Source organism: Chlorocebus sabaeus, chromosome X (assembly GCF_047675955.1).
Source record: "Chlorocebus sabaeus isolate Y175 chromosome X, mChlSab1.0.hap1, whole genome shotgun sequence".
In the NCBI taxonomy this organism is placed as follows: Eukaryota; Metazoa; Chordata; class Mammalia; order Primates; family Cercopithecidae; genus Chlorocebus; species Chlorocebus sabaeus.
The window spans coordinates 131,379,016-131,397,483 of record NC_132933.1 but is presented as its reverse complement, the minus strand read 5'-3'; the positions used below and the strand labels follow the sequence as shown (position 1 = coordinate 131,397,483).

General features: G+C 32.7%; 1 protein-coding gene across 12 annotated transcripts in view; it reads left to right on the top strand.

Annotated features, from left to right (window-relative positions):
- CNKSR2 (connector enhancer of kinase suppressor of Ras 2) overlaps positions 1-18,468 on the top strand; it is a 290,055-nt gene that overhangs the window by 130,831 nt on the left and 140,756 nt on the right. For all 12 annotated transcript variants that reach the window (XM_073013842.1, XM_037986403.2, XM_073013844.1 and 9 more), the window contains exons 7-8: positions 1,900-1,959; positions 5,652-5,720. In XM_073013842.1, coding sequence (XP_072869943.1) covers positions 1,900-1,959; positions 5,652-5,720 — 129 coding nt within the window. The remainder of the gene's footprint in view (positions 1-1,899; positions 1,960-5,651; positions 5,721-18,468) is intronic.

Here is an 18,468-nt window from a genome sequence, read left to right as displayed (position 1 = left end):
TGACGGGATTCCATTCTGAGAAATGCATCCTTAGGCGATTGCATCATTGTGTGAACATCATAGAGTGTACTTAGCAAATCTAGATAGTACAGCCTACTACAAACCTAGGCTAAATGATAGAGCCTATTGCCCCTACTCTACAAACCTGTATAGCATGTTACTGTACTGAATACTGTAGGCAATTGTAACAGTGTTAAGTATCTGTGTATCTAAACATATCTAAAAATGGAAAGGTATAATAAAAATATCATTACATAATTATTTGGGACCACCATCGTATATATAGTTCATTATTAACCAAAACGTCATTATGCGTCATGACTGTATTTTAAGATCCTTTATTAATCTGATATAATCTTGTTAATTCCTGAATGAAAAATATTTGCAAAGATCTTGTCCTCCTCTAAGTTCTAAAATAGTATCGTTATAGTTACCAATCAGTAAATGATGGGGTGAATGTTAGCTTCAAATTAAGTATGTTATATACCTGTTACCAGTGTAAGTCTGAATATTACCATGTTGTCATAGCCAAAACCTACTGGCCAATCCATTAATTAAATTCTGATTGTACTTTTGTTAAGGTTATTTGTTTTATATAAAGTGATAAGCATTCATTTTGTTTCATATTAGCAATCTAGGCTCAGCCATTTTAGACATATGATATTACTGAAATGACTTTTTAGAATTAAAGTCTGCTCAGTGATTTCTCAATAGTTCCGAAATTTACTACTTATTTTTCTAATCTCTTATTTTCAGTGAAAACAGATGTATTTTCAGGTATCCAAATATATAACTAACAAAGGTATAGGAAATTAACATTGTAGCAATTGCTTCGTATAAGTACTAAATGTATGCTTTTTCTGAAATGGTATTGTTGGTTGTTGTTATTAAATCTATATTTCAGATTTGAAGTTAATTAATATTAGTATTTTTATTTATGAAGTCAGTATTTTGAAATGCAAACCACTTTTATAGGTAAAATTCGGGTAGTTTTTCCCCAAAAATGAATTTAAAGTAACAATATTCCTTGGAGGGGACAAAAATTCATTAACTGAATCATCTAGTTTGTTCCGGTTTACTTAAATTATTTAATATTAAAAATGTGAATCCTTTATTGTGATTTTTTCCCTTTAAAGTTCCATCACTATCCATAATTTAAAGTTTCCATTTGCTCTTAAAGTTTATACAGTTTCAGGATTTCTGTATAATTTTTAAACTTTAATGAAGTTTTTTTCTAAAAATGGTTCTATTTAAATGGAAAGCAGAATCTTGTCCTTTTTACTGGAGGAAGGGATTGCTACAGATACACACTACCTTTTAATTATTGATGTAGAGATTATTTGCTGTAATTATTAAAACTTTATCAATAAGAAAGGTGGAAAATACAAGATACTACAAAATAGAAGGAGAAAATTTATGTAAATTATATTTTATCACTCTTCTGGCTCCAGTTATAATTGAAGTGTCTCATAAGAAAACTACTTTCCATTGTATAATATATCAAGTATAATAAGTTAATAACATACCAATATTTTAATTTCCCATTGTAACTTTTATTTTGCCACAGAATATGTAGTATGGGTTTTTGGGGGGAGTGAGAGATGTTCTTTCTTAGGAATATTGAATTACCATGCTGCATTTTATAAGTCTCACAGGCAATTCATTTATCAAGTAGTTATTTAATTGAGTATAGGGTTCTTCAGACAAACTTTAGAAACCAGAATGTTCAGATAGTAATTTCTCATCAGTTTAAAGGTAGCATCTGTCTTCATGGATTTATTTCTGGGGCACGTGGCAGTTTTAATTTGATAAAGTAATTGTTTATATAAACGAGGTTATAATGTACTTGAAAATTCACTAATTGCTTCACTTTATTTTCTGATGCTGTCTTTTTCTTAGGGTATGTATATTAAATCTACATATGATGGCCTCCATGTAATTACTGGAACCACAGAAAATGTAAGTATTTTAACCTTTCAAATTTTTATGTGCGTTTTTCCCTTTCATTGCTAACAACTTACGTATCTCACATGATTGAGGTTAACATCTAAGGATAAGGACATGAACAGATAGTAGATACAATTTAAAAGAGATACTGAGTTAGTCGTATTGGTTCTGTTCAAATTTCACTTTTTTGTTGTTGTTTAGAATAGCTGTTTACTTAAAGTAAATCAGGTGTTTTCAGCCAGAGATTTGTCTTTGTATTTTCTGATTCATGACAAGTTATTGTGACATCTGAAAGAATTCATTTCCATCTGTCAAATGATTTGGTTATTTAAAGAAACTAAACTCATGTAAGAAATAAATATCAGATAAGTCAGGTTTTCTGAATACTTCCAGTGTAACTCAGCTTAATTCAGTGGAAGGGCAGCATGGTAGCTGAGTGATTTTCACAGTGACATTCCTGGACACCAGTATTAGCCTCCCTTGGGAACTTACTATATATGCAAACTGTCAGGCGCTACCCCAGACCTACTAAATCAGAAATTCTAGAGACCAGCCTATTTCTTAATAAGAGATTCTATTTTAACAAGTGAATCTGAGGCATATTTGCAAACCACCATAAGCAGTGGGTCAGAAGTCCACAGGCCTATGTCTTGCAACCAGTTCTGCATCTTAATGGCAGTATAATTTTGGGCAAGACATTTAACCTCTCATTGCTTCAATTTCTTCGACTATAATTGGAAACAAATTATCTGCACTACATACCTCACTAGGTTGTAATGAAACTTAAATAAGCTAAGAAAGGCCATGCTGTAGAGAACTATCTGTGTTATAGAGAGAGAAGCATGAAGTGATCATGCTGGATGTTATTAACATGATCAGTGTGATAGAGTTTAACAGCATAATATATCTTTATTCTTGCATTTGGTTATTTCAGATTTCCATTCTATTATTATATAAGCAGGTACTGAGCTTTGAATGTATTAATTTTTTTTTCTTTTAGAGATTCCGACAATTGCATGCTTATGCTGTGCTATTTTAAAGAAGACTGAGGTGGAATTAGTTTAATCTCAAATTATTATTGATCTGAACATTTTACCAGCATTTGCTTTTTGAAAATCAACATTCTTTTCATCTAATTCCCCTATTTAATCACTTACTGATATTTTTCCCTGCGTCTTTTGGTTTCTTGTGAAAGGTGAAACACATAATATATATTTGCAGTTGGAGTGCAGGAGCAGCTTCACATTTGGTATTAAATATGAGAGTCTTAAGGGATAAAGACTATCAGTAATTTGCATATTACGAAGATTTTAACAATTTTAAATGCAGTTAAGATGCTACAAACTATATGCTTGTCATCGATTGTTCGTTCTGATTTATTTATTCATTCATTTATTCATTTGTTCATTTAACAGACCTCTGCTTCATGTCTGCTATGTTTCAGGCATGGTGCTAGGTATTGGAAGAATTTTAAAATAAACTAGTTTGGTGCCATCAAGGTGTGGAGAGCATGTGGGGGTTCATCTTTATAAACAGTGGTGTAATTTGCATGGATGGACAAAGGGAAGAATAGTAAATGCTGCCAAGTGAAATCAGAGAAAGAATCACAGAAATGGTTATTTTGAACTGTGTCTTGAAGAATTGGTAGGAATGGATCTCTCTATATTGTCTGGGGTCTGCAAAAATGTGTTGAGCACTATGTCATGCTCATATTACTCACTAATGTTTGATGAATAGATAAGTGATCAAAAGAAAAATTGAGTCCGAGAGTAGTTCAGATATGAACCATATATTAATAGTTCATCTTTGGATTCTTTTTTTTTCTTAAAAATATTTAAGTATTTTTGGTAACCTCAGTCATTTATAATTAGGATATCTGTCTTGAGTCTTAGTAAAGCTGCTCACTAGAGTGGGTAAGTTATTATGCTTTGCTGTGCCCTAGTTTCTTAGTTTTCTTATATGTGAACTGAGGCATTTGGACAAAACTCTATCTCTAGGATGTCTTTTAAAACTAAAAGTCTATAATTTATATGACTTCTTTACTTACCTGTGCAAAATGTTTCAGTGTCTTTGAATTTTATGTACTATCATTTTCTTCTACATAATGACTAGAGCCATTTGCTGGATATTTTTTCTATACTTTCCTTTAAAAAGATCAGTTGTGAACTAAATACCACAGGAACCAACTATAGTTACAAATATATTAATGATTTACAGTCTTTTCAGAATTGTTTCATGGTACTTGTCTGACTTGGTAATATGTCCACCTCCTAAAGGTGCTGTGAGATAAAAATATTATTGTTATGACACTATTCTTAGAGTTTTTATTGTAGATTAATCTATCCCCTTAATAATGTACTTGTGTTATTACTTCAGTAACTAGAACTCCCTGGTATGTTGTCTTATCTTGAATTATAGCCTATGACAAATATTTTTATTGAATTTTAAAAATGTGTTGAATGGAGGTTAACATTGTTTTAAGACTTATATGTTTTAAAAATAATTGGAAATGAATAAAAAAGTAACTGGAAATCACTTTTAAAGTATGTCCTACTCCAGGGTCTCAAAAGTAGCATTTTACTTTGCAGATTATATTACCATATTATTTTTCTTTAGCTTTCAGTAGATAATAATGAAGAGTATCACAGCATTTATGGTTGTGTTTGATAGATAAACACATGCACATCTATCTAGACAAATACATTTTTATAAAAATAGATTTTGTGTATGTTCAAAAGCATATTAAAATGCATGTAATCAATAATTAGTAGCTAACAGAAGAAAAATATAATATTTTAAATTCATTACTCAGACCTGCAATATAAAATTTCTATCTTAAATCTCATTTTAATTTCCTAAAAACTCCTTAAAACTTGTCAGTATTAGCTTATCAAGTTGTTCTTTTGTTTGTTTTTGTTTTTAATCCCTTATAGGAATAAAGGAAAAAAGTGTTAGATTATTACATTCTATAGAAATATTAGTTTATTGAGTGTGGTTTTACTGTCCAGTGTATTACACTATATGTAACATGAGAAATAGCATCCTCTTATAAGTAGACACTTAGAATGTTATGTAATATGATTTGAACTAATTGCTGTCCATCTTTTAATTTGCTTTGCTAGATTATTGAGAATTGGTGTTACTGATGAAATAAATTAGCAATTTAATTATCAAACTTCAAATATTTGATGCTGATCATATTCATGTACTTGAAAATATCGATTTGTTGAAGTTAATGTGAATTATTTATATCAAATGGAAAGGATCAAAATACAAAAAGATACAATTTTTTGAAATGCATTTTTGAAGCAGTTACCCACTAGAACCTAGGAGAGTTGCTTGTATAAAGTTTACAAAAGTTAATACCAATTATCATTTTTTCATAATGCTCTCAGAAACGTGTTATTCTTTTATAACAAATATCTGTATGTTATTTTGCATTTCTGGTTGTTGTCATTAGCTATGCATAGAATGCAAACTATTTTTTATTAATTTTTTCTTTCTGTATTTATTAATTTAACTGGCTCAGAAGGTAAAAGCAGTGTATTAAATACTAATAATCATTTTTATTAGTTTGATTCCTTGAAATTTTTAATTAATTTTTAAATCTAATTTATGGAGATGAACTTTTTGTAGTGTTTCCAGAGACAGGAAATGACTGATAAAATTTATGTTCTTTATCATTTATTTTATATTAAATTCAGTCACCTGCAGATCGGTGCAAGAAAATCCATGCTGGCGATGAAGTGATTCAAGTTAATCATCAGACTGTGGTATGTATAATTACCTTAAGAGTCAGTGGGAGGAAGTAATTTTGATTTGCTAAAGCTTTAAAAGAATGCCAATGAAATGAAATTCCTGTTTGTATACAAAATATTGAACAGCCTTTTGAAAAAAATAACTGAATGTTGATTCTTCTTAATTATTTGATGGAATGTAAAGCATTTTTTTAAAAGAACATGAAGAGGATTGGTGATGGTTGAGGTTATATATACATTTCTATATGGACAAGTACTAGGTAATAGTACATATTCCATGAACTGGAATAACAATTTTGGAATAGAAATTAAAGTGACAGTGTATATAAATTCAACCTTTTCTTGATACAACTTTTTAAAAGTTTCACTTTATAAATTATTGAATTACCTAGTAGATGTTTTATAACAGCATATATCCATTTATCTAACATTGACTCAAAGTTCATTAAAGTATCTGGTGGTTTTGGGGGGAGTATTTTAAATGTAGATCTTTTAAAATTTTTAAATTTTTAATAGCTGAATTAGCTTCTTATTTCCTAAAAGAGGACAGCAGTTTTAGTTTTAAAAAATGTTCTTGCCCTATGAACCTCACAAATCCCTTTGTTATCTACCCTTAAAAATCTACAATAGGCACAGAATCCCACTGTCATTTTTTGTGATAGTGGGATTCTGTGCCTATTGTAGATTTTTAAGGGTTATTTTTCTTAATCTTAGATTTAGAAAATGAACATTATATGCTTTTCATTTTGAACTATTTTATATGTCTCAGTTGATTCACTTTTTTCCACTCTCTCTGCCAAATAAAGTGTATTTGTTATCTTAAAAAGTTAAAATAATCTAGAATTATTAATATCATAACTCATTTGAAAAAATGCAGATTTTTTATTAGTATTCTATTCCTTCTCACTAACTCATCAGAGTGAGTAATTATTTCCTATTACACAATTTAACTAAATTTGCTCTTGCATGTCCTAGTGATGGAAGAAAATTTGTGAAAAGCCTGATTTTTCTCAATGATTCTAATCATAAGGCAAATGACATTTCAATTTTTGTTTTGAATAATTTGAGAAGTTTGTGGTATTTTGGAAAGGCTTCTAAACTCTGATAATTAAAGCCATGATATCTCCAAGTTCATTATCTAAGTGAAGCAAAAGTTGGTAAACGTTTTCAAAATTAAATGCGTGGGTGCACCTTTGACACTGAATAATGGAGTGTTGGTAGTAGACAAAGCCTTTGCACACTGTGACAGTTTTGATGGCTTTCTTTTCTGATTACTAGAAACTGTACAAAGTGGTTTTTCTGATTGAAGTTTCCTGTCCCATAGGATGAGGATTTGGGCAGTGGGATAAAGCAGCTGCTTCAGTAGACGAGTAGGTTTTCCCTCTTCTAATGTTCATGTGACCTTAACAAACATGACATCTGTTCAGTAGTTGCAGCATGCATTTCCAGATGGTCAGTAAGAGGATAGAAATTAGTCTCTAATAAAAATAAAATTATTTAAAGGATATTGTTTGTGGAACAAAGATACTGGTGTTTATGAAATGAATATGAAAGCCTTTAAAAGTCTACAAATAAACTAATAAAATCTATGTGGATTGGTGACATTTAAATACACCTAGAATGTGTAAATGCTTCTTTACATCACAGGAATATTCTAAAATATTGAAAACTACATAGAATGATGTTTGGGGAAACTTGGTTCCAGTTCTTGCTCTGAAATTGACTTATGGCTTTAAGTGAGTCATGGTAACTGTGCATCTGTTTACCTTTTTCTAGTGATAATAACCATAGCTAACGCTTATTGTGTTCTTACAGTGTGCCAAGCATCATGTTAAGTATTTTACATATTTTATTTCATTTAGTCTATGCAATAATCCTGCAAATAAGGTATATATAGAAATTGAGACTCAGAATAATTATTCAGCTCACCCAAAACTCAAAGCTCTTTGACTCTAAGACCCATATTCTTACTTCAATTTTATTATACTCCCTCCCAAAACTCAAAAATTGTGTAACTATCCAATAAAAGAGGAAGAATCCTAACAAGCATGTAAGTAAATCTCAGGATTCAATGAAAGATTAAGTGGGGCCAAGGGTAAGAGAAGAAGAAAGGAAGTGAGAATTTATGTAGCTGGGCTAGCGAGCCAGCTGAACTGAAATTAGAAATAGGGTTGAAACTTAACTTTACTGCCACTTCCTCACTCTGCTTCTTTCACTCAGATAAGTAAGATATGTAAAACACCTATCATAATGTCGGGCACACATTAGGAGCTCAATAACAATTAACTTTCCTACCTCCTTTCTTCTCTTTTACCTGCTACAGCAGTTGGACCAATTCGAATCCTCTTTCTTGGCATACTGCTGCTAGAGCCAACAAATTGATTTTGGAATATAACAGAGACAGGATAGTATGTTGAATTTCATGAAAGTAGCCTTTTTTAATAATATGATCAGTTGCCAGATTTTTTTTGTGTTCAAGTAGAAGCATATTTGGGCAAAACCGATGCATTTCACTAAATGTAGCCTACTCTGCTCTCTTTTTCTTGATGTTACCTGTATTGTGGTCTGTACAATGCATTTAATCTCTTATTAGACAATATACAGAGGTGGTGAAATGGAAATTCTCTTAATTGAAACAAGTATAAATTATTTATAGTCTGCAATTATCCCTTCTCTCCCTACATTCATTACCATAGGGTTTGGTTATGATATAATAGTTACATTAAAGTATGGCCTAATAAATTTGAAATACATAATTAATATTAATTATCTAATCCATTAATTGACTAGAATAGTGAGATTGCCAGTATTGTTCCATACCAATTTAGACTCATTAATGAAAAGAACAATGTTAAATCTTATAATTTTGGATGATACTAACCCAGTTAGTATTTTTCTGTAATTCCAAAATTTCCTATGACTATAGGTAGTAATGTAAAATATAAAATGTGATATTTTTCTTTACTTGAGATAAATACAAAAATTATTTTAAATATTTCCCTAAGAGTCTGAGAAAGTTGAATAAATCAGATAAATTCAAATACTATTTTTTTACATTGCTAGTATGGTATATCTTCAAGATGTCTAATTAGATGTCTATGTTTCTAGTTTGCTCCTTTTTAAAAAGTATTTTCTTATTTGAAATGAAACTGGAAGTTTTATGTCCTTTTTCATGTTGCTATATTCTTTATTATAAGTGGCTTTTAAGTTTTTCAAACCAACATACTTCTATGGCTGAGAAACTGTGGCTGCCAGATAGGAAGAAGAAAAAATCATGAACATCCAAGCAAAGCAGACTGAGTCTTATTACATGTCTTCCCCACCATTGAAGATCCAACTCCTCAAAGGCTGCTGGAATCTCCCAAGATTTTTTCCACTTCATCTGCCACTACATCCCTCTCTCTGGGAGATACCTCGGCATAGTTTGATGCAGCAACTCTGCCCTCATGATGCACTTTTAACACATTTTTTTTTAGCTGATGAGACTACTTATAGTTATTAAAAATATTGGGGAATATTTATAATCTGTTCAATTTCATGTTAATACTCTTTTTGGTGTGCAAGGGTTCTAAAGATTCTATCCATACTAAAAACAGTCTCTTAGTAATATCACTTGAAAAGAGTGGCATATATGATGGTTGAATCTATTAATAACATTTGGAAATTTTTCCTTTTATTTTGTATAAATATTAAAACTTATTCACTGTTATTTTGAAAGGTATTCTGGAACCTGACGACTACATTATGGCAAGAAATGGTTCAATAGATGAGGCTATAAAGGATACTGGAATGGAAAATAACCAGGTTGGGATAGTCAAGAAGAAGATAGACTGCAGCAAATAGGATATTCTACATTGATTAGTGAGAGATGGAAGATAAGTACTATAAGCTAGTGGTTTTTGCTTCCTCCAAAATGACAAACATAGTTGAGCAAGGCTAGGGATGGCAGAGAGTGTGGGAGGAGGGAACAGATTGAAGGACTATCTCAAAACTTCATCTAACTTCATTTATGTGTCTCCCTTACTCTCACTCTTGTCTCTCATTTTGGACTCTGTCCTCACTCTCTTGTTCCTTCAACCCCAGAACAACAGGAGAATATTGTTCAAAGGAGAAGCCAACATAATCAGAATGAATGGAGAGTGTGGTAACCCCTTAATGTTCATCTCTCCTTTTCCCTCCATCTCAGTTTACCTCCTTCCCTGGACTTCAGCAGAAATGAATGAGTCATTGAGTGGAATCAATACCATGATGATGTCTTAACAGCAGATGTACTTTCTTTCTCTTTTTAATTTGCTAAATTGTTATCTTTATTTTTTTTGATTTTCTTCTAATTCCATTTTCTTTTCTTTATCATTCTCATCTCTTCTCACTGGACTATTTCTCCTCCACTCTTCATCTCATTAAATTTTATTTATTCTTGCCTATTCTGTTCTGCTTTCTCAGAGGAGAAAGTATTTATCATATAATTCCATACACCTAAGATATTGAAAACTGAGACCACAAGGGGCAGTATTTCTGGTGTACCCCACATCTTATTCCTGTAAACACACATGTTTATAGACTACAGAGATTAATTATGTTAGCATGGTGTTTAACATATTGCCTGATAAATAATGGGTTCTTATAATAGCCTAAAATAACTGTGTTAGAATTCTATGAAATCGGTATTCTAAAATAGAACAAGTGAATCATTCTCTTTTGGAAGGGGGAAAAATTATGAAGAGACATTTACCAAAAATTAAGGAAACAATACATCAGTGATTTCAGTTACTCATAATAATATTTTCTTTCAGATTCTACCATATATAGTAGATAGTTTATGAGAGCTTCATAGATTGTTTTTCTTTTATTTCACATTGAACATTATGGATTTGATGAGAATGTGTGGAAACTGGTTTTGAAGTGATACATGTTGATATAAACTGTATTTTTATTTTATACAGAGAAATCAATTTATTACTTTATCATCCAATATATTTCATGTTTCTGTCATCAAACTAAAATTTATTATCTTAAGTCCTTATATAAAGGAGATAAATTGTATGATATCTCAATAATAGTTACTTCCTGTTAACCAATTTATTTTCTCTGCAGATCTGTGCATCCTGATTTGTTTCTTTTCTTATTTGTGCAGTTCTTACTAGCTTTATCAGGAGGAGTAGTTGCTTTTTTAAAATGGTTACTGTTTCATTTTTATGATTAAACTTTTTCAGTTTCAACGTGTGGTTACTATGATCTAGTTATTTTACATGGAATTTTTAGTTTCCTTATAACTTTATTTTATGTGTTTAAAATGTATCTATTGGCTGAAGTTCTCACCTACTCTGGCTTATTAACTTACTAAGTGTATGGCTCATTTGCAAATCAGTATCATCCTCAGTCCCCCCCACCCCCCGCCCATGTGGTTTTTTTTTTTTTTTTTTTTTTGTAATCTCTCAAAAAAGCAAGAGTCTGCCAGTCACAATTGCCCAATCCACTTCCTTTTCATAGTAGTAGTAGGCAATCAGTAGATAACATTTAACTGCTTGATAAAAAAATCATCACATGAAAGGGAAACACTATAGAACCACCATATAATTGGAAATTCAATAGATAATGGCATTAATCTTAAGTTCTTTTTAGTTTATTTAGCCCTAGGACTCAAGCATAGGTTTCATCCACTAAATTAATATTCTGATTGGCATGGTAGCTCAAATTGTAGGTAATATAGCCACTTTTACATTTCCTCTCACACTGTCCCTTCTTATCCTAATAGTGGACAATAAAGGATTTTTAAAAGTTGGAAAAATGGTATTCGAAGTTCACTGTGGTCTCATTTGGAGCTGACATTGAGTTCTCTTTTTTGTCTGAGTTGCTGGAATTTTGGTAAAGTGATTTCTAAAGGTAACTTCTACAGTGAAAATACTTAGGGCCATTACAGAAGTTTTTTTTTTTTTTTTTAACTAAAATTTCTATTAATAAAGATTTAGAATGATACTTTTAGCTATATATATATATATGTACACATATATGTGCTTTAGTTTTGTGTTTTGATAAATATATACATATATTGCAGTATTTGCTAAATTTTCAAATAAGCATATTTTTGTTACATGTCTGCTAGTAAATGACATTGTTAAAATCATTTATAGCAAAGTTGTACATTTTTAAACATATTACTTTTTAAATACTAGGGTTTGAGTTGCTTTTTAATTTTGTCATTTAGGTTCCTGAATTAAATTTAAGCATGAATTTTTTATAAGTATAGATTTTCCCCAAAATTCTTATAAATGGGAGCTTTAACATTTTAGATAAGGATACTTCATTTTACTCTTTGGCTTTGGTGACTGGGAGTCTTTTCTTTTTATTTCAGAATACATATTTTTCCAGCATCTTTGTAAGAAGAACAGAAATGAAATATAGGAAGGAATGGCTGAAATTTAATAACTTAATAACCCATGCAAGTATCTTGATTAAAAAATTAGTTAAAGGCCTGTATGGTGGCTGAGGGCGGTAGCTCATGCCTGTAATTCCAGCACTTTGGGAGGCCAGGGTGGAGGGGGATTGTTTGAGGCTAGAAGTTCAAGACCAGCCTGGGCAACATAGCGAGACCACGTCTAATTTTAAAAATTAGCCAGGTGTCGCAGCATGTGTTTGTAGTTCAAACTAGTCAGGAGGCTGAGGCAGGAAGATCACTTGAGCCCAGAAGTTCAAGGTTGCAGAGGGCTATGATGGTTCCACTGCACTCCAGCCTGGACAACAGAGTGAGACTCTGTCTCAAAAAGAGAAGAACCTGTATTATTATGGTTATTTTAAAATATGTTACTGCTCTTTTGGGGACTGAGGTTCTACAGTATGATCAGAGGTTTACATTACAGCTCTACCTTTCACTACAGTGTGATTGTCTTCCTCCTTTTCTCTCTTTAGCAAAAGCTTTCAGACCCATTCAGTTTTATGTTTTGATGAAGTAAAAGGACATTATGAATGATGCTGAAATAAAAGCAAAATTGGCTTTTAGTTTTCTGTAGCGTATATGAATGAAAACCATGAAGTCTCCAAAATAAACCTTTAACTTTGAAAGACCACAACATTACCAAATGCCATATTGGAAAGGGAGAAGGGAAAGTGAGCTGTATGTTCAAAGTGCTGAACTATACCCACAGCTTTGGAATCAGCTTGTCACAAAAGTCAAGACACCAACTATGCAAAGTCCGCAGTTAATATAAGTGATAGGTTACCGGAGATAGTGCAAGTAACAGGGTATGAAAAGTCACCACCTTTGGTAAAACTATGTGGGTGATTCATAAAACTTACATGAAAAATTATTATCATTATTTTCTTTCTCCTATGAACTTAATTATGAGTCAATCAAGAAATTCTGATTTAGCTCTCAGAACTTCTTGAATGTGGGGGAAAAAGATTCCAGGGGAGAAAAAAGTGCTAGCTTCTTGTAGTGTTTGAGTTGGCTCTCTGTCTTGGACTCCCTATCCATCTTTAGCTGTGAGAAATTATGTTCTCTGTTAATGCTTTCTTTTTAAATACTGTATAGTTATACACACACATTATATATGCACACATATTCATAACTGTGAAATTCACATGAAAATATTAAGTATTAAAAAGATATATGTAAATTCAGATTGTGAGCAGCTCAACATGGTCTAAGTTTTACGTTGAAATTAAGTCATGTTAAAAAACCAAATGCCTTGACATACTCTTATTTCAGTGGATAAGTGCCATATAAAGATCAGGAGGATGTGAGATGAAGAATGGGTCAATGAATAAAGACATTAAATTGTGGGCATTTTTTCTCTAATGAAAATAAAATCTTTCCCATATTTCTTCTTTTCAAATATTTGTTCCTTTTATCTTTTCCCAAGACTGTCTTTGAATCATGTTTATAAAAATATCAACACTAAAGTTTTATTTAAAATAGGTAAACCTTGGGGCATTTCTGAATACTCTGAGTTACCTATTTAAGTTACTCTAAGCTAGGGTTAAAAATCACTTATTTGCATAGTTCCTTAACCACTGCATACACATTAGCTTATATTCCTTTGTACCTGAACCATGACTAATTCTTTATTTCTGTTCAGTGAATGAATGACTGTGAAAGAACAAAATTAAGATATCTTCAAATGTAGTAGACTTTAATATTGTAAGACTTTTTTATTAATATTTTGTGGGAAAAAATTAGGTGAAGGTGGATTTTGTAGATTGGTACTTATTATTTAATAGTTTTAGGATCTTTGAAAGGCATTGTATATCAAAATTAATTATTTCTGAAGTGTTTATAACAGTATGCTATTTCCTTCACATAGATTGTTTTCCCAAAGAAAGAGGTAGTCATTGGTATAAAATGTTTAATTTATTAGATACTTCAGTATCTTTTTAGTAACACAAAGAAACGGAACATTATAATAAATAGGTCAGCACCAAAAAAATAGGCAAAGACAGAGAGTGTCATTAGCGGCAGCATGATGGCTTGTGTATTGAATTAAGTCTCTTCAGTGCTCTTAAAAAGAGCAGGAGGATATTTGGGTGTAGCATGACTCATCAGACATTCATACAGGCATACTTCTAGTCTCTAAAATTTCGTTTGGGAAAAGGTATCATTTATACATTACAACCTGTGAGTAACAGTGTGTGTAAACACAGGAGTGTGTGTAAATGTTGATAATGAATCTGTTTCTTTGTCTTGTGTAGGGTAATAACTTTGAAAATATTTTAAGAAATGTTCTATCTTCCTGCCTGTGGGTATAAACATGCTCTCTTGCAACTCCAAATATAGCCCTGAAAAAGGTAAAGAAGGTCTGGGTTGATAGGCTTAAATTCTTACCTTTATGTTTATTTGTAACTGGCTACTTGGGACCATAGAGTAGAAATTATCTTTTCATATGTTAGTCAAATAATTCACCAGCTGTTATTTGGAAAGCAGACCAGGGCAAGTTCTAAAGGGGTCAGAGACAACTTCTTCCCTCTGTGTACCGAGGGGAAAAGAAGCCTATCATCTCTTCAGCACCAACCCCAAAGCCTCTTGTGCACCTAATCCAGGCAACCAATTTTCCAGGACCTGCCCACTTATGTTGTCCTTCACAAAGGAACACCTGCTGTCTGCTTCAGCCTGATCAAAACAATTACAAGCCCCATCCACAAGAAAGCAGAACCTCTGGCTTTTAGCACTTGGGATTCCTTAATGACTTTCTTGGGAAATTTTAATCCTGTTTGTGTTGTGTATAAAATACATTTTAATGTACATGTTGGGGATTATATATAAATTAGTAAGCTATATGACTTGCCGTTGCTTGTAGACACTGACTTCTGCTACCTTGGATAATGAGGAAGATAATAGTAGTTCAGTGTATGTGAAAAACATTATAGCTAATAATAAGACATTTTGTGTAAAAATGCATATGGTGGTTTTATAAAGATTCATTTTAGCCCATGAAATTAATGTGAATGAATTAATCACATATTGAGAAAGCACTACAAAATATTTTTCTGAAAAAACACCTTCATAACAGTGTTTATATGATGTGTATGATAAAGTAAAATTTTTCTAGGGCAAATAGGATCTATACCCACTGTTCCTTTCCTTGTCTTAATCACATCGCTATGACTTTAGGTCTGGAGTATTAAAGATAGAAATATTTTTTCAAAGGTTCATTTATAAGGAGAAAGTTTACTTGAAAATTTGGGGTACAGAATGTCTGTTGCAGCTTTAGTATCAAGTGTTTTACTTTTTTGGATGAGAGGTCATTTAATCTTTTCTGTGACAAATTTTAAGTATATTACATTTAAAGAATATTTTAATACTACATCTTGGTTTTATGTACAAAACTAAACCCTCCTTTCGAGTTTCAAGGACCTTTATTGTCTCTGAAACATTTACATCATCATGTCACCATATCAGCTCACTAGTCAAGTTATGCAGTATGCTGTGAGATTCACATGAGGAAAATATGATGTCACCTTTAAGAAGAGGCTTTATAATGGGTACTGCATGTAAGATGAATCTTTATGGATAGGTAAGATTTTATAAGTGAGAGAAAAATTACAAGCAGAGGGAAGAGTGCTTTTGCAAAGATACAGCAAAAGAGAAAAGCACAGTGTTTGAAGGAAACGTATATTCATTACTCAACTAACTCATTTAATTATCAACTTTCTAAAAGCCTCTTATACTCATCCGAACTCAGTGTGTTTCTCCTGCCTCATTACTCCTTCCCTTGTTCTGTCATCTGTGTGTACTGAACTACTGAAAGTTGCTCAAACCAGTGATACTTTGCCTCAGAGCCTTGTTTACCCCCTCAACCTCCACATCTTCACCTGTCCAACTCCCAAAGAATTTGACTTAAACTCACTGGAAACCTTCATTAGACCCTCAAGGATGGGTTAGGTGCCCCTGTTCGGGGCTCCTATTGCACCCTGTATTCACCCTATTGAGGTACTTATCTTACTGCATTGTAACTGTTTATTGCTCCTTAACGAGGCACAGGCTGTGCTGCATTCACCGTTGTATTCATACTATGTGGAAGACACACAATAAATACTTATGAGTTATATCTAGTCTCAAAAACATGTGAAACACCTAAACTGATCTAGACATGGGCAAGTCACTGCCTTCAAGGAGCTCATAATCTATTACAGAGGTTCTCAAATTGTGGTTCTTTAGGCCAGTAATATCAGCCTCACTTGGAAACTTGTATTAGGAAATAAAGGGTGGGTGGAGGAATTCTCAGGCCCGACTCCAGAACTACTGGATCAAAAACCCTGGGGGTTAAAACTCAGCATTCTTTTAATAAGGCTTCAAGGATTCTAACACATGCTAAACTTTGAGAACCACATTGAAGAAAAATAATCTGAAAAAGCTATAATCAACCATACTGACAAAGGACCTGTTTGAGTATTGGTTATTTGTTCCTTAGTTGGGCCTTTGGAGAGCTATTAAAGGTTTTGAAACAGAAAACTTTTACACTGTAGCAGTATTTTGGAGCTGCAAAAGACTAGAAGCAGAAAGACAGGTTAAGATTCTGGTTTCAGTCTAGCAGTAGGTATCCAAGCCAGAACTAAGGCAGTGAGAACAGGCATTAGTTGCTAGGATCTATTTGTTAGGACACAAAATAGATTAAAAAGAGGAGAGAAGTCACAGGTGACTCCAAACTCCCAACTTTAGAGTACGACAGGGAGTTTTTTGGTTTGTTTGGGTTTTTTTGTTTGTTTGTTTGTTTTTCTGGTGAATGAAAGTAAAGAGATAATGAGTTTCATTTTTAAAGTCTTGTATTCATGTGAGCTACCAGTGGATATTCAAGGGAAAATACTGTGCTTTAGAATTGAAAAGACATTAATGTAAGTTCTGGCTTCACCGCTTACTATTTTTGTAATCTTGGCCAAGAAAACAATCTCTTCTTGCTTCAGTTTCTACACACGTAAATTGGGTTTAATAGTTTACCTCATTAGGCTTTTGTAAGAATGAAAATATAAAGAAAAAGAATGTAACATAGATATGAAGAATCTGGCACAGTGAATTGTTGATGCTTGCGATTGTTCAGTAGCTGTTAACGTGGACAAGCTAAACACCTGGAAATAACTCTAGAGTTATTGATAGGAAGCAGGAATGGTAGAAAGATTTGGGAATCATGCAGGAAGTTGTTGGTGAAAGCTTTTGAAAGAGATTATTGTAAGAAGACAGCATGAAGTATTAGAAAGGTGTGTAACACTTAGCCTAGAGGAAACAGGTACACTTATTGGTAGGGAAGAGGAAGAAAAGATGGAGGACAGGTAGGCAGAGATGTAACAGAACCATGTTATTTTACTCAAACTAATCTTTATCATCTATTTTCATGTTCCTACCCACTCTGTGTTTTAGAGTTGGAATGTATTGTGACTTAAAGTTACCTAATTATTTGACCTATGCAAGAATATTGAAACATCTCTTGATATTGATCTGTTTCACAAGTCAGCCAAATTCTTTTTTGGATATCTTTGACTATTAGAATATTTTTCATCTCTGGATTTGGTGGTTCATGCCTATAATCCCAGCACTTTGGAAGGCCAAGATGGGGAAATTTCTTGAACCCAGGAGTTAGAGCCCAGCCCTGGCAACATAGTGAGACCCTCATCTCTACAAAAAAATTAAATTAAAATTAGGCAGTCATGGTAGTGTACACCTGTACTTCCAGCTACTCTGGAGGCTGAGATGGGAAGATTGCTTGAGCCTGGGAGGTCAAGGCTGCAATGAGCCATGGTGGTGCACTCCAGCCTGGGCAACAGAGTAAAACCCTGTCTCAAAAAAAATTCTTTAAATTTTGCACCTTATTTAATTCCTTCCAATATTAGCAGCTTACACTCTTATATTAGTTATTATTATATTAGTAACCACTAGGACCTCTTCTTCCTTCTTTCAAAACTCTCTCTACCTGCTAGTATATACTTTGATTGCAGCCAGTGGAAAGAGTACTTTACAGCCATTCTACGTATTACTGTTAAATCTTTACATGGTTTCTAATTTAAGTTTCACACACTGAATATTTTTAAACCACAACCAGAAACTTAAATGAAAAAATGGAAAACTAACCTAGAAAAATGATTAACGGCCAAGCACAGTGGCTCAACGCCTATAATCCCAGCACTTTGGGAGGCCAAGGTTGGCAGATCACCTGAGGTCGGGAGTTTGAGACCAGCCTGACCAACATAGAGAAAACCTGTCTCTACTAAAAATACAAAATTAGTCAGGTGTGGTAGTGCATGCCTGTAATCCCAGCTACTTGGGAGGCTGAGACAGGAG